At 49.8% G+C, this 16533-nt stretch overlaps 1 protein-coding gene across 1 annotated transcript; it reads left to right on the plus strand.

The window, feature by feature from the left end:
- The first annotated feature begins 87 nt into the window (after positions 1-87).
- On the plus strand, positions 88-3245 carry Cend1 (cell cycle exit and neuronal differentiation 1). Its single transcript, XM_052762901.1, has 2 exons — positions 88-221; positions 1595-3245. Exon 2 carries the CDS (start codon positions 1692-1694, stop codon positions 2139-2141), a length of 450 nt encoding a protein of 149 aa, XP_052618861.1. The 5' UTR covers positions 88-221; positions 1595-1691; the 3' UTR covers positions 2142-3245.
- The last annotated feature ends 13288 nt before the right edge of the window (positions 3246-16533 follow it).

Consider the following 16533-nt stretch of genomic DNA (forward strand, 5'->3'; position numbering starts at 1 on the left):
CCCCAGGGTTCCCAGGGTGGAGCAGGCAGGCGTGGCCCCACTGACGCAGCCGCTGTCGCTGTTACCCGCTCCTCCCCTTGCCTCTGGTCCTCCGGTCCTGCGCCCAGAGTGGTGCATTGTGGGAAACTCCTGAGCACTCCTCGGTATCCGCAGCCGCCGCCCGCTGTCATCCAGCCCGCGAAGCGAATGCGCAGAGAGAAGCTGGAGGCCCAAAGGAAGACGTAAGACGACAGGCCCTTCCAAGGGCGGGCCGGGCCGGGGAAATGGGGTGGGGTTGGGGGCACCGGGTCTGGTGGCCAAGCAGTAGTGTTTCGGCCCTGAAGGTCACTGGGGTTGTGGCGTGAGCACCTTACTCTCCCGGGCTCAGCAGCCCTGGGGAGGCCGAGGAGGAAACTGGAAGCATGGGATATTAAGTGCAAGCCAAAAACAACCAGGGGCAGCTCTGCTCTGTGCAAACTTGATGCCCAATGGCTGTGTTCTCTCCAGAACTGTGGCATGGAGGAGACGCTAGGGCTTCCTAGGAGGTGGGCAGTATCTGGGTTTCTGCATTGGTCATCTCCATCATGGGGTGACCTTCACATGACCTTCAGTGTGTTCATTTCGCCTGGTAGGGGGCTTGGAGCTTGAGATCTGGCTTCTCAAAGTGGCTCCCCCTCCCTGTATATGGGCCAGTTGCCCTCCCAAGGTGGAGGCAGACAGGTGGTCCTGGGTCTTCCAGACAGGAGTCACTGTGGGGCAGGGTAGCCAGATCCCAGTCTTCCCAGGCAGAAAATCAAGGTGAGGCCTTTCTGTAGTCATACTCTGTGTCACCCCACTCTATGCTACTGCCAGGGACCCTCTTTGCTCCCAGAGCACAGCCTTGAGCTCAGCGAGGAACACTTGCCCTTGAGCTGGATGAAGCGGAGGCCTGTGCTGAGGAAAGGGCACTGGATCTAAGCTGGGTGGGGCTGATGGCTGACCAGAAGCACAGGCTAGCAGATTCCCGAATGGCTTCTCTGCCTCCATTTTATCCCTTTCTTGTCCTGATAGTCCTGGTGACCTGGATCCACTCTCCCCCTGACAGAATCTGAGAACGTAGACTCTGGGCCCCTTCCCCTGTCCTTCCCTTCTTCTCAGACTCTGGTCAGGCTGAGAACAAGGCTCCGTAGCATCCCATTCTGTGAAACAGCGACAAGCCCCCAAGAGAGCACGCAGCACTCAGCTCTGTGGGAGCTTACCACGACTCCTTCCTGCCTCCCTTGAGCACATACTCTCTCTTCCAGTTTCCAGGGTTAGAGCCATATGTCTACAGCAGTGTGGGTAGACACAGTGCATGCGAAGCAAGACTAGACTATAGGTGAGGAAACTGAGGCCTCTGGTCCTTCCCCCTCCCAACTTCTCAGTAGTTGGAGAGGCTTCTCCAAGAGTGATCAGACGCAGATAGGGGCCAGGCCTTGGAAGAGGAGGGACGGGGCTCACGGGATGCTCCTTAGCTGGAGTTCCTGGAGAGTCCAGGGAATTGAGAAGGGTATCTCCAAGGGGCAAGGGCAGAGCCAGGTGAGCTATACAGGAAGTGCCTTGTCCCTGTTACCGCCTCATTTGTGTCTCCCTCCAGACCTGTATAATGCCCAGAGGTGAGCTGTCCTGAGACACTGTGATCCAGCCACCTGCCAGTCCCACAAGCCCCAAGCCAGCTGACAGCACAAATTGTCATGGAGTCCCGAGGAAAATCAGCCAGCAGCCCCAAGCCAGACACCAAGATGCCTCAGGCCACAGCTGAGGCCAAGGCCACTCCAGCTGCTGATGGGAAAGCCCCCTTGACCAAGCCTGTGAAGAAGGACACCCAAACAGAGAAGCAGGAGCAACCAGCAGCCCCTGGGCCAGCTACTACCAAGAAGACACCGGCCAAGGCAGACCCTGTACTTCTCAACAATCACAGCAACCTGAAGCCAGCCCCCGCAGTGCCTGCAGCCCCCAGCAGTCCCGACGCAACCTCAGAGCCAAAGGGTCCTGGGGATGGGGCAGAGGAGGATGAGTCTAACACTGGAGGCCGAGGTCCCTGGCCTTGTGAGAACTTGACCCCTTTGCTAGTGGCTGGGGGTGTGGCCGTGGCCACCATGGCCCTAATTCTTGGTGTGGTCTTCCTAGCCCGGAAAAAATGATGCCTGGTGTCCAGGTGGGGGCACAGAGCCACTTTCTGTACAGACCTGAATATATAGTGCATGCAAGGTCCTAGATACTTATCTATACATACACACATACATCTCTCACACACACACACTCACACAAACAAACACACGCACATGCGCGCGTATATGTATGCTTACATACATCCATGCAGCAGGAGAGAGAGAGACAGCGAGCCCATCTCCACTGACCCCAGCACATTCTCTCCCAAGTCCTGGGGCAAGAGCCCAGCTCCGCAGTTTGCAGGAAGCACTAGCATGAGACAGAAGGGATAGCCTGGACTAGACATTTAGGAACAGATGCTGGGTGTGGCCTCTGAAAGATAAGTGGTGGAGTAGGCTAGCCCTGTGGGGATATTAAAGGGCGTGGCTGTTTTACTCTCCCCACTTCCCTTTTGTGCAGCTGGGGGCAGTCTGTCTGGGCCTGATGCAGGGGGACTGACCTGAGGTGGGAATTCGAATCTGCAGAGCTACCTCCACCCACTGTCCCCTGTGCTGGCTGAGTGGAAATGCAAAGCTTAACAGCTAAATTTGGGGTGGGATCCCCCCCCTTCCCTTTTTCAATATGTGCCCCAGGAGAGCTCCTGAGGCTAGGACCACCTTATTCCATGCCCAGAGCAGCAATTGGGTTTTTTCTTTTGTTGTTGTTGTTGTTGTTTGTTTTTTGGGTTTTTTTGGTGGTGGTGGGGGGGGGGACGGGGGACTGAAAGCCTGGCAGGGAGGTAGGAAATATGGAGGATCTACATTACAGTTGTGCCAGCCCAATACCCCCCAATAGACTGCCCTGCCTGCCTGCACCCAACACCCCCTTGAGTCTAACAGCGTATAAATGCAATAACACAGGTAGAGTAGAACTGCCCAGTGGGTGACAGTCACCCACTGCCTGCAGGAAGACCTGCTGTGCAGCCCCTCCGTAGTGCATCTGGCCCCAGCTTGCCCCTTGGTGTGGTGACAGTGGGCAGGTTTCCAGAAGGCTGCAGTGGGCTCTAAGGAAACATTGCCCTCACCTGGCCAGTGGCTGTTGGGACCTTGGGCCTGAGTGGAGGCTGAGTTTGAAATAAACTGTTACAATATAAAGGCTGGGCTGGTGTCCTCACCTGCATGGGGCTGGGAGGGGCAGAGACTTCCTGCTTGGGGATGTGGGGGCCACAGATTCATCATGTGGGCTTTCCAGGGAACAGGTAGAAAGTCTTGGGTCCTCCTTCATGCTCTGATCCTTATGGGTTATGTGTACCCACAGACCCAACCAGACCCTCCCCTTTTCCAGGCCTTTGTGGGAGCCTGAACCCAGATGGACATCCAGGAACTTCACAATGGCAGCCCCTCCCAACCTGGGCTGCTGTCTCCAGTGCACTGGAACAGAAACTGCCTGCCAGGCAGGAGGTAGCGGCACACACCTTTAATCCCAGCACTCAGGAGGCAGAGGCAGGCGGATCTCTGAGTTAGATGCCAGCCTGGTCTACAGAGCGAGTTCTAGGACAGCCAGGGCTACAAAGAGAAACCCTATCTTGAAAAACCAAAAGAAAAAATAAATAAACTGCCTGCCAATAAGGAGGGCCTCTCTGTCCATGAAATGCAGAAGCTGAAGCAGGGTTCTTCTTCTGGTCACTTCTCCTCCACAGCTCTCTGAGCCCATTCTGATCTGGTGTTCAGCACACAGGACCTGCTCTCAGGTTCCAGCTGTGCGTGAGGCTGTAGGATAGCGGGCTGAGCAAAGCTCATTTTGGAATCTATCATCCTGGGCCCCTTCTCCCCTGCTAGGGGCTACTAAGGCTAGCAGGCAGGAGCTTGTTGACCCCCTTCTCCCGGAAGCTTTGAGCTGGTGCTTTTTTCTTTCCAATTTCTTGGTGCCCACCCTCCTCAGAGTAGTAACTCTGCCCACATAACACATTCCATTCCATTCAACTCTGGACAACTCCAGTGGGGTGAAGATATCCCAAATGGACCACTCTTCCTGGTTTCCCTTTGACCACTATCTATACAAAGTGCCTCTTTCAAGTCCAGGCTGGCACTTGCCTGAGCCGGAGCTTCCTGGAGACAGGCTGTTGTGGACATGCTGGACACATGGCCACCTCTGACTCACTCCCTGCACGTGCTAAGGCTGCACTGTCTGGACATTCACTGCTTCATCCAGTACTCACATCTGCCCGGGCTTTGCCTCACACCTTGAAACACACAAGCACTTCCAGGCATTTTACTGCACTGGGAGGCTGCAAAGTAACTGAGTTTCTGCTGTGGTGAACCCCTGAGAGCTGGCTCTTCCAAGTGATGTTTTTCCCATGCTGTTAGTCCTTTATGGATTCTCTACTAAAGCACCTTTAGGTTGTTTTTAAAATACTGGTACCTGGGGCTGGAGAGATGGCTCAATAGTTAAGAGCGTTCCCTGCTCTTCCAGGGTACCTGGGTTTGACTCCCAGGCCCAATGTGATGGCTAACAACCATCTGTAACTGAGATTCCAGGCAATGGGCACACACATGGTACATAGACATAAATACAGGCAAAACACCCACACATGTAAAACTCATTAAAAATTGGGAGGCTGGAGAGATGGCTCAGAGGTTAAGAGCACTGGCTGTTCTTCCAGAGGTTCTGAGTTCAATTCCCAGCAACCACATGGTGGCTCACAACCATCTGTAATGAGATCTGATGCCCTCTTCTGGCCGTGCAGACAGAGCACTGTATACATAATAAATAAATAAATCTTAAAAAAAAAGAGTACCCACTGCTCTTCCAGAGGACCTCTCACTGCTTACATGCTTACATGGTTGCTGACAACCTGTAACTGCAGTCCCAGGCAATCAAGCTGCACATACATGGTATATATACACATGCAGACAAAACACCCATGCACATAAAATAAAAAAAAAATTAGCCGGGCGGTGGTGGCGCACGCCTTTAATCCCAGCACTCGGGAGGCAGAGGCAGGCGAATCTCTGTGAGTTCGAGGCCAGCCTGGTCTACGAAGTGAGTTCCAGGAAAGGCACAAAACTGCACAGAGAAACCCTGTCTCGAAAAACCAAAAAAAAAAAAAAAAAAAAAAAAAAGATAGATAGATAAAAATAAAAAAAATTAAATCTCAGTAAAAGAAAATACTGGCCCCTTAGGCAAAGCAGAAATGGAAGTCTCTAGTTTGGACCTGGAATGCTCTTTGTAGGCACTGTTGTACGGCAGGCTTGGCTGTCAACTGGTGTAACCCTGGAAGGTAGTGGGGACACCAAGGTAGAGCCTAGTAAGAGGACTTCTTGTCACCAAGAGGTCATTTACTTGCTGTTATTTGCCTGTTGTTGTTAATTTTTGTTCACTTGTTTTTATTTTTTTGAGACAGGGTTTCTCTGTGTTAACAGTCCTGGCTGTCCTGGAACATTGTTGTTAATTTTTAAGCCAGGTATGGTAGCATATACCTTCCATCCTAGCACTTAGGAAGTAGAGGAAGGTGGATCTTCATGAGTTTGACACCAACCTGGTCTACATAGTGAATTCCAGGATAGCTAGGGCTACACAGAGACCCAGTCTCAAACAAACAAACAAACAAACAAACAAACAAACAAACAAACAAAAAATCAGTTGAATGTTTCCCTGCATGTATGTATATGCACTGCACATATATCTGGTGCCTGTGGAGGGCAAAGAGAGCATCAGATCCCCTGAACTGTAGTTACAAACTGTTGTGAGCAGCCATGTGTATGTGCCGACTGAGTCCTCTGCAAGAGAAGCAAGTGCTTTTAACTACTGAACCCTCTCCATAGCCTATTTGCTAGGATATACAGGACCTCAATATGTAACCCAGGATGACCTCAAATCTATACCTCCTGCCTCAGCTTCCTGAGTACTGTGAGCACTGAGACTACAGGCTTGCAACACCATGCCTAGTTAAAACCAATCTTACAAGTAGGGGACGGGGACCAGAGGTCAACTCAGGTATCAAACCTTAGGCGCTGTTTAATTTATCTACCTTGTTTCTCAATTTTAAAATTGTGTGTGTATGAGCATTTTGCCTGCATGTATGTCTGGGTACCACTTGCATGCCTGACAGCAAGAGATCAGAAAAGGGTATAGTATCCTTTGGAACTAGAGTTACAGATGGTTGTGAGCTGCCTCAGAGGTGCTGGGAATCGAACCCAGGTCCTCTGGAAGAACAACCAGTGCTTTTAACTACTGAGGCATCTCTCCAGCCCTGATCTACTTTTTTGTTTTGAGACAGGATCTCTCACTGGTGGGGGACTAAGCTAGACTGTCTGCTTACCAGCCCTGAGAGTTCCTCTCCCGAGTGCTGGGGTTACAGTTTTGAGTCACCATACCTGGCTTTGTCTATTTGTTGTTGTTGTGGTGGTGGTGGTGGTGGCTTTCTTTTTGTTTGTTTGTTTGGTTTGGCTTTGGTTTGTTTTTCAAGACAGGGTTTCTTTGTGAAGCCTTGGCTGTTCTGGAAATCACTCTGTAGACCAGGCTGGCCTCAAACTCACAGAGATCTGCCTGCCTCTGCTGGGATTAAAGACTGCACCAGCACTGCCCAGCTCATTTCATTCTTCATTTGTTTGTTTTGTCGATGTGGTTTCTGGGGATCCAACTCAGGTAACCTGACTGAGCTACTCCCCCTACTTGATTATTCATTTTACATTCTAAGCCTTTAATGCTGTAGTTTATTGCAAATGGTTTCTCAGCTGGTGCACAGAGGTTTACTAAACATCATGTCACACTGTCCCTTTACCTTCTGGAATCTTTGTTAGGAGACCCTGCCATGTTATCTATTTTCTAGTCCAACAATCTCAGCATGTACTCACTTAATCCAGTTGAGCAGGTAGGCTCCCAGTGGGTGATCAGTCAGGGCTCTCAAGGTGTTTTTCTATTTCGTCAGAGCCAAGATGGCCCCTGCCTCAGAGAGCAGACAGCCCTTGCTATGAACTTGCGACACCATCTCCTCTTGCTCTTAGTGCAGCCTGTGTAAGCTTGAGCCTGCCACCTGTGACTGCAGCTCAGCAGGTCCTTTCTTCACTTCCAGAGGGACGCTAGAACTAGGGAGCAAGATGCGCACGGGGCACACAGCTGTAATTTCCGCCTTTGGGAGGCAGGGTCAGAGGATGGAGTTTCAGACAGCCTGGGCTACAACATGAGAACATCTTAGAACGACGACAACAAAACCAGAAAAGGTTGGACCTGCTGGCACAAGCTACGGAGAGGCCAAGTCAGGAGGGTAACAAATACAAGGGTGGCCCAAACTATAAAAGGGAAATTCAGTGAGATCCCCGTGGAAATGAGGCTTGGGCTGGGCTGTGATGCACACCTTAATCCCAGCACTCGGGAGGCAGAGGCAGGAGGATCTCTGTGAGTTCGAGGCCAGCCTGGTCTACAGAGCGAGTTCAGGACAGTCAGGGCTACACAGGGAAACCCTGTCTCAAAAACAAAACAATGAGGTTGGGATGTAGACCGGCAGTGGAGCCCTTGCCTACCGTGAGCAAGGCTTAAGAGCCAGTTTGCAGCAGAGAAAACAAACACCTGACCAGGTGAAGAGGTCCCAGAGGTCAGGCCCTCATGCTTCACAGCACCTTCAGCTTGAGTACAGTGAGGACCCTTCCAGAAGCGGAAAAAAAAAAAAAAAGCTCCAAAACTCTCAGCAGTCCTGGGGCTGATTTCAATTGCTTTTTTCACAACTTTCATAGCCAAACATGTAGAAAAATATTCAGTATACTTTTAAACTTTTTTTTTTTTTTTTTTTTTTTTTTGGTTTTTTTGAGACAGGATTTCTCTGTGTAGCTTTGCACCTTTCCTGGAACTCCTTCTGTAGTCCAGGCTGACCTCTAACTCACAAAGATCCGCCTGCCTCTGCCTCCCGAGTGCTGGGATTAAAGGCGTGTGCCACCATCGCCCGGCCAGTATATTTTTAAACACATGCTCATGTGTGCTAAATCACACGCAGAACCACGGAACAGAAATGTTCTGGTAGGTCATGTCACCTCCACAGAGGTGTCCATGGGCTAGACACGGCTGGAGGGAGCTCTGCTTTAGAGGTGAGCCCAGGATGTCACTCAGCTCCAGCAGCCCCAGCAGGCCAGCTCAGCTGCTTTCTGTGCCAATGGTGAAAATGGAGGGTGCAGTCCATCATGGTGGGAGAAGCAGGAAGCAAGAGCATGAGGCAGCTGGTCACACTGCATCCGAAGTCAGGAATCAGAGCGATGAGTGCTGGCTCTCAGCTCCCTTTGCCCTTTTCAGAGTCTGGGGTCCCAGCCTAGGGAATGATGTCCCCCACATTTAGTGTGGATCTTCTCATGTTAGTTAACCTAATCTAGGAACTCTCTTACACATGCCCAGAGGCTTGTTTTTATGGTGATGCTGAAACCTATCATTTAAGACAATCAAAATTAGTTATCATGATTACCTTGTAGGCCCAAGTGGGGGATACTTTTTAGTTAAAGTTTTTTAATTTTTTTTTTTTTTTTTTGGTTTTTTTCGAGACAGGGTTTCTCTGTGAAGCTTTGCGCCTCTCCTGGAACTCACTTGGTAGCCCAGGCTGGCCTCGAACTCACAGAGATCCGCCTGGCTCTGCCTCCCGAGTGCTGGAATTAAAGGCGTGCGCCACCACTGCCCGGCTTAATTTTTAAAATTTATTTCTATTTTGTGTGTGTATGCAAGGTCAAGGACAACTTGTGGAAGGGAGTCCGTTCTCTTCACCCATCATGTGAGTCCTAGGAATGGAACACAGGGTGTCAGGCTTGGTGGCCTTTGCCCACTGGCTATTTCACAGGCTCAGCGCAAGCAGCTTCTAAGAACCTGTTTCTAAGCTATGTCCCCACCAGGCTCATGAGCCCCAAGAGCTCTGGCCATCGGCATTTGTGTCTTCTGAGCCTCTGTGCCAGTGTAAAGCGGTTTTCCTGCCCATGAGCCACTGACACACAGGGGACTCCCGAGAGACACTCGTGGTGGGTACCCTCTGGCACCCATGTGCAGCTCATGTAGGGAGCCACACCCCAGAAATGCTCCTCAGTTTGACTGTGATCACCTCTCGGCTCGGCCTTCCTTTAGATGTAGACAGGAGGAAGGGAGGCAGGTGGAAAGAAAGGCCAACTTTGCTTAGACCTGCAAACTCAAGATTCTCCCCCACCTCCCCACATCCCCCCTCCCCACACACACCCCCACACACACCCTAAAAAAAACCACACCTACATTAAAGATTCTACAAGGCAGGGTGGGAGAGACAGCTCAGGGGTTAAGAGCACTGGCTGTTCTTCTGGAGGATCAGAGTTCAATTCCCAACACCTACACGGTGGCTCACAACTGTCTCTAACTCCAGTTCTAGGGGATCCAATATCCTCACACAGAAAAAACACCAATGCACACAAAATAAAAATCACTAAAAAAAAAAAGAAGATTCTACAAGGTTTATTGTATGAGTAGAACCTCACGATTAACTGTGTAGAGTGGGAATGTTCCAGATCCAGAGCCAAATTATTTTGGGCTATCTTTAGTTCCCTTTGTAGTTACTCATTGTCCATCTCTGCCTATGATCTGACATCCTTTTATCAGGAAGAACCTTTGGACTGTACTAACTCTAACTTCTACCAACTCAAAAGCTAGGAATGTCATCAGACTGCATCTGAAATTTATAGCAGAGATTTCTCAGCTACCTAACTACCTGATGCCCCCATACCAATATATCTGGCAAATGCCTCGATTTATGACTTTTTGTTTTATAACTATAGTTCATATAACCACTTCTACACTGGAACCCATTCAGGGTAAGCTGACTGGCGTTCCTGGACCATGATCACTCATATTTGGTTCAGAATAAACATCTCTTATTCACTTTGAAGTGAAAGTCCTGTTTTGCGTCAGCAGCCTTACTAAACTAATTGTTCCAGGAGTTGTTTGGTTCAAAGTCTGGCCTTTGACAGTCCTAACAAGCTAGGCTTGGTCACTCATCCCCAATATGCAAGCTAAAGAAGTAAAGGCAAGTAAGGAGCTGGGAGGTAGTTCAGTGGACAAGCACTTTCCTTGAAATCATGAAGCCCTGAGTGCAACCCTCCCCAAGAACCCACATTAAAAAAAAAAACAAAAATAGGGGGCTGGGGAGATGGCTCAGAGGTTAAGAGCACTGGCTGCTCTTCCAAAGGTCCTGAGTTCAATTCCCAGCAACCACATGGTGGCTCACAACCACCTGTAGTAAGATCTGGTGCCCTCTTCTGGCCTGCAGGGATACATGCAGGCAGAACACTGTATACATAAACAAATAAATCTTAAAAAAAAAAAAAATAGGGGGCTGGAGAGATGGTTAAGAGCACTGGCTGCTCTTCAAGAGGACCTGGTTTCAATACCCTGTACCCACATGGCAGCTCACAACTGTCTGTAATTCCAGTTCCAGGGGATCTGACATCCTCACACAGACATACATTCAGGCAAAACACCAATGCACATAAAATAAAAATAAATAAAAAAAAACCCCAAAAAACAAAAGACCAAGTAGTCCCAGTATTCAGCATTTGCGCACACACACACACACACACACACACACACACACACACACACACACACACACACACAACCAGGCACAGACACCCAGGCAGGATTAGGTCAGTCTGGTTCCAGAGTTCTAGAAGAGCCAAGGCTACACAGTAAGACCCTGTCTCAAAACCAAACAAAAAGAAACAAACAGTGAAAATCAGAGATTTATTCCATGTGAATGAAAACAATGGTGTTCAGTGGCCCCCAAGTCTCTCTGGAGTCCCAGCAAGAGGTTTAGGTTTAGAGCCTAAGAGATATACATAACTAAGCAGTCCTGGGTAAGATGTGGCCTCACCCATCTTTGGCTCCAGCCTGCCCTGCAAGGTGGTCTGACAATCAGGAAGATCAAGAGTCCAAGGTTAACGGAGCAGGTAGTGGTGCACACCTTTGATGCCAGCACTTGGAAGGCAGAAGCAGGCGTATCTCTGTGAGTTCAAGGCCAGCCTGGTCTAATATAGTGAGTTCATGCAAAGCCAAAGCAACACAGAGAAATCCTGTCTCGAAAACAAAAACAAAACAACAGCAACAAAAAAAGAGTTCAAGGTTATATGGTAAGTTCTAGGTGAGTCTCAGAAAAAATAATAAATAACAAATAAACACCTGCTTGTTGGTGCTTTCTGCATCCTAGACATAAGGAAGTTGGCCAGCTGCCCATTCAGCCCTCAGGAACAGCAGGAGATAAAAGCAGAGGAGCCAGGCTTCTGCTGCAATAGAGGCATATTAACCAACCATTCACCTTAAGCTCCTTCCCATCTAATTACTCTGTATATACTCAGTAAAGGCCCTGCCCTTTAACACATGATGAGCACCGTGACAATCGCCGGAAAAGACTGTAAGAGGATCAGAGAGGAGCACCCAATTGGTAGAAAATTCTCACCAGTAATCCCAAACCTAGTACTCAGTCTGGGTTACACAGTGAAAAAGAAAGAGGAAGGAAGGCAGGCATGCAGAAAGGAAGGAGGAAGGAAAAAAGAAAGGAAGGAAAGAGAAAATAAAAACATCAGGATAAGAAGATAGACATCTCTACCTGTGCTTAGATTAGATACCCTGCTTACACACACACACACACACACACACACACACACACACACACACACACACACACACACATCCTACCTACCTGATCTATGACCTCCAGCGGCCACAGTTGAGAAGTGGATTTGAGCTCCACTCAGGCTTCTCTTATTCTTTGGCCAAGAACAGAACCTCCTTTGCTGCTTCATGGTGACTGACTTTGTTTGCCTTACAGTTCCAAGAAGGAAAAAGGACACAGTACAGTCAAATCCTCAGAGGGCAGATGAGGTGTCTCTTGTCTCCAGGATGGATAAGCTACTCAGTAGGAGAGGAGTACACACCTATGCTATGTCTCCCCTGCCCCCTCCAGCCCCGTGGATCTAGGAGTGTCTGAGTAAAGCTCCTAGACCTGTCCTCTGCTTCCTTGTTACTCACAGGGACCCTCTGTGCCTGCTTCGGGGCCACATCACCCTACTTTGGGCCACAATGCCATCATTACCTGCCCACAGGTTAGACACCTGGCCAGTCAGCTGCTTTAGCATTTTCACCAGTGATGCAGAGGACCCACCTTAGGTGATGCTCACCAGTGATGCAGAGGACCCACCTTAGGTGATGCTCACCAGTGATGCAGAGGACCCACCTTAGGTGAAAGAACTTTCACAGCTCCATACCTGACAGCAAGACTGTCACTTGGTGCATGCTGCTTGCTTCGTATAGCTTTGCACGACTTACCTTGGAGGCTCCAGACTTCACCCAGTCCACTTGGCCCAGGAGAGACCCACCTGAGCCCTAATGGGGAATGGGCTTTATCTGGGTCTTTTTGTTCTGTTTTTTTTTCAAGCAGTTTCTCTGTGTCAGCTCTAGCTGTCCTGAAACTCGCTCTGTAGACCAGGCTCACAGAGATCCTCCTGCCTCTGCCTTCCAAGTGCTGGGATTAAAGGCGTGCACGACCACTGCCCAGCTTCATCTGGCTCTTGAAGGCTACTTGAGAGCCACCTCTCATCTCTAGGCAGCTCCCCACCCTCCACCCTGAAGTGTTTACATGATAAGGATTGTCCCCCAAACCCAAGAGAACTTTATGCCTCAGAACACTTAGTCCTCGTATCAAGTCCACTTGATGGTCACCTGAACTAACAGAAGGGCACTCAGGGCAATACCCGTGTCCTCACAAAGGCAGCACTTAGCAGATGCTGCATCTGGTGCCCCAGACTTTGAGATGGTTGGCAGTTCGATAGAAAGGAGCTCCCAGATGTGCACAGAGGCCAGGAATGGGCCCAGGTCTCCTCGGAAACAGGAGTCACAGAGGCAGCAGGGTGACAGCAGGCAGGAGGACTTGCAGCACAAGTTAGCCAGCAGGGCGGGAGTCTCCTAGGACTTCTCACCTACCCTTACAATCCAACAGAAGCAGGGTAAAGCGGCAATTACCAGGCAATTCCACGTAGTATATCTGATAGTCAAAAGAGGTTTATTTTGGGGCGACTTACAACCAACAAAAGGATCGGTTACAGGATCCAGGACAGGTGAGGTACAGTCCAAGGTGTTTTTTTGGAGAACTCTGACTTGGTCTACAATCCAGCCAAGATCACGAGGTAAACAAGAGAGTGCGAGCACATACGCATCTCAGGTCTTAAGAGTCCAAAGAGGCCACATCCCAGGGGCAGGTCATAGGCAGGTACAGCAGTTACCTGCTGCCTCACTAGGGGCAGCGTGCAGCAGGAATCTTACAAAGTTCTTATTAATAAGATCAAACTCGGACCAGGTATTGGAGTGAATTCTGGAAGATCAGAGAGACAGAACAAGCCACAGCTAACCTCACCTGGCCAACTTCTCAGCTGGTCTTGTTTCCTCAGACTGGATACTTCTGTGTCCTCATCCCAATGGCTCTCAGCTGAACTGCTGTGTGAAAGCCTGAAGCTTAACCAGCTAAAGCTTAACCAGCAAATGCTGCTAATTTCTGGTCCTCACGCCTTATATATCTTTCCTTTCTGCCATCACTCCCTGGGATTAAAGGCTCACTTTCTGGGATTAAAGGCGTGAGTCACCATGCCTGGCTGTTTCCAATGTGGCCGTGAACTCACAGAGATCCAGAGGGATTTCTACCTCTGGAGTGCTAGGATTAAAGATGTGAGTGCCACCATTTTCTAGCCTTTGTATCTAGTGGCTGTTCTGTCTCTGACCCCAGATAAGTTTATTAGGGTGCACAATATTTTGGGGAACACAATACCACCACAGCAGTGCTTCAAGGTCTGGAACAGCCACCCACTATAGCAGGGGCTGAATATGAAGAAGAAATGTGTGGCTTTTCCTTTGAGATAGGGTCCACTATGTAGCTCTGGATGTCCTGGAACTCGGAGATTCACCTGCCTCTGCCTCCTGCTTGCTGGTTAAAGGAGATCCTTTTTCCTGATGCTCAACTTGCCATCGATATCAAGAGCTCCTATGGCTCAGGGTCTCTGCACACAAGCAGACTCTACATGTGTGGTCCTTGACCCTCCCCCACCTGCACCACAGGTGTACTTGCTGATGGGTCTGATGTCCTAGCGTATCATGTCCAGGGCTCAGGTGTGTAAGCCTCATAATCAGGACCTTTGACATGACCATGAAGGAGACTGAGAGAAAGCTCTACAGGGCAGGAGGGGGCACTGAGCATCCCTCATGATGGGGTCATGGGTCTTGCCCAAGGACATCCTAGAGCCTCTAGTGCTCTGTCTCAAGTGGCAAAACCTGCCCATTACTCCCCACAGTAGCCCTGATGTTGTCCAGGTATCCAGGTCCAGATGTCAGCCCTGAAGGATGCTACTGGGTGGAGGGGCAGGGCCTAGTCACTGTAGCAGGAAGGCCCTAGGGGCAAAAGATCTGGGATGTTGCTCAGCAACAGGCACTTTGGCAGGTAACTCCACATTAGGGCCCGACCCCAGGTAATGTGTTAGGACCTCAAATCCTTCCCACTGATCACAGCAGACAAAGGAAGGGTGGGTTAGGAACATCAGATAGATCCAGAGCATGGCTCCTGGCCAAGCACTGCTTGTCTGTTACAGCTGCCTATTTGGGCCTGAATGCTGAACTCCACGTGGATCCTGAGAATCCTCATAGGCTCTTCTGGAAATCAGATGTTCTGCTCACTCACAAACATGCCACTCTGGATACAGGTCATAGAAATACTTAGGTAACTTCCTCCTAGTCATGTTGAATCATCTGTCAGGCATGGTACACACCACCACCCTTGGACACACTGAACACACAACAGCCTTGCTGCTGGTGTCCGAGATGGAGCCCCAGCTTTCTCCTCCAGCTCTCACTCAGAACCAGATAATGGCTTCACAAGCTCCAGTGTTCAAGGAGACAAGCTGGGGGATGAGTAGATACCCCCAGTGAAGTGTCATAGTTAGCTTCAGTTGTCAACTTGACATAGGTGAAAAGAGGGAACCTCGATTGAGGAATTGCTTCTATCAGACTATGGGCATATCTGGGGACATTTCTCCATTGCTCATTGATCGGGAGAGAGGAGCTTAGTCCAGTGTGTGAGGTGCCTTTTCTGGCCAGGTGGGCCTGGGTTGTATAAGAAAGGTAGCTAAAAAAGCCAGTAAGCAGTGTTCCTTCATGGTCTCTACTTCAGTTCCTGCCCTGACCTCCCAGGACTGGAACCTGTGTAAGAAATATCAAATATCATTCTTTTCTATCAAATACTATAAAATTTGTGTTTAGGATAAAGAATTCAATTTTTTTTTTTTTTTTTTTTGGTTTTTCTCTACGTAACAGCCCTGGCTCCTGGCCATTCTAGGAATATGATGGCCTGAAACAGTGACCCTCCTTCAGTCAGGGACCATTTCACCTTCCTCCATTTTTTGTCGGTTCTTTTCAGACCAGCCAATTGAATGATATTGTGAGGTCAGACTCCAGCCAACTCGGAAAAGACATAGCCACCACCTGAGTTAGAGGAAGAACCAAACACACTTCCTGCTTGGTGTGTTCACTCTTTCCTTGAGCACACTCCCCTGGTCAAGGGTAAAATTTGCCTTGTCCAGACACTTCAGTTGAAATGGTGGTCTCTTTATTTACCACCCAAAACTTATCCAAAACTTGGGAGTTGAGGTAAATCCTTTCCTCCTCAAGACCCAAGACTATGGAAGGTTCTGCCATTTCTGGTGTAAGACTGCTTTGGGGGCAGCACAAAGGTGGAGCTCTGTGAGCACGTGGACCTTTGGCCATGTTCAATCTGGGCCCCTTCATGGGCTTCAACAGATAGGTTTTTAGGGATGGGGCAGTCTACAGATCTAGAAGGCTTTCCTTGTGGCTAGGTCCAGCTTGTGGTCTGACTTCTAGCTTGTAAATCCTCAAATATCACCACCCAGACAGCATAGAACCCTGGGCTTCAGGCTCCTTTTCCTGGGCCCCACCAGAAACCCCACACTCAGGCGGTGCAACATAAGGAACAATCGCTTTAGATACAGCTTGGCCTCCCCAGACCATCTGGCCTTTCCTAAGGAAACTCAACATCAGGCCCCAGGTTGAGGCGTCCACAGCTCAGGAAGTGACATTCCATCCTCCCCAGGCTCATCCAAAACTCCAGGGACCCAGGCGTCTTTGGAAATGCTACATGCGACCCACTTCCGTGTCCCTCATCCAGTCAGTCTGACCATTCTTCGCTCCCAGACAAGTATAGCCGGGCTCAACTTGCGGACAAAGGCCCAAGGCGCGGTAGCCCTGTGGCCAATTCGGACCCTGAGTAACGTCTGCCCAGCCCGCTGCGCTCAACTGATGTGCGCCTGAGGGTCACCAGCCTTCCCCGCCCCCAGCAATCGGGTAACCTGCACTCAGGGACTTGTGGCGTCCCGCTTAAGCGAGTCCCGCCCCCCAGTCCCT

This window comes from Peromyscus californicus, unplaced genomic scaffold (genome assembly GCF_007827085.1).
Source record: "Peromyscus californicus insignis strain IS unplaced genomic scaffold, ASM782708v3 Scaffold_4__1_contigs__length_199733344, whole genome shotgun sequence".
NCBI classification, from domain to species: domain Eukaryota; kingdom Metazoa; phylum Chordata; class Mammalia; order Rodentia; family Cricetidae; genus Peromyscus; species Peromyscus californicus.

What these genes read in the sequence shown, in the direction of transcription:
- Cend1 (XM_052762901.1), top strand. Translation starts at nt 1,692, where the DNA reads ATGGAGTCCCGAGGAAAATCAGCCAGCAGCCCCAAGCCAGACACCAAG.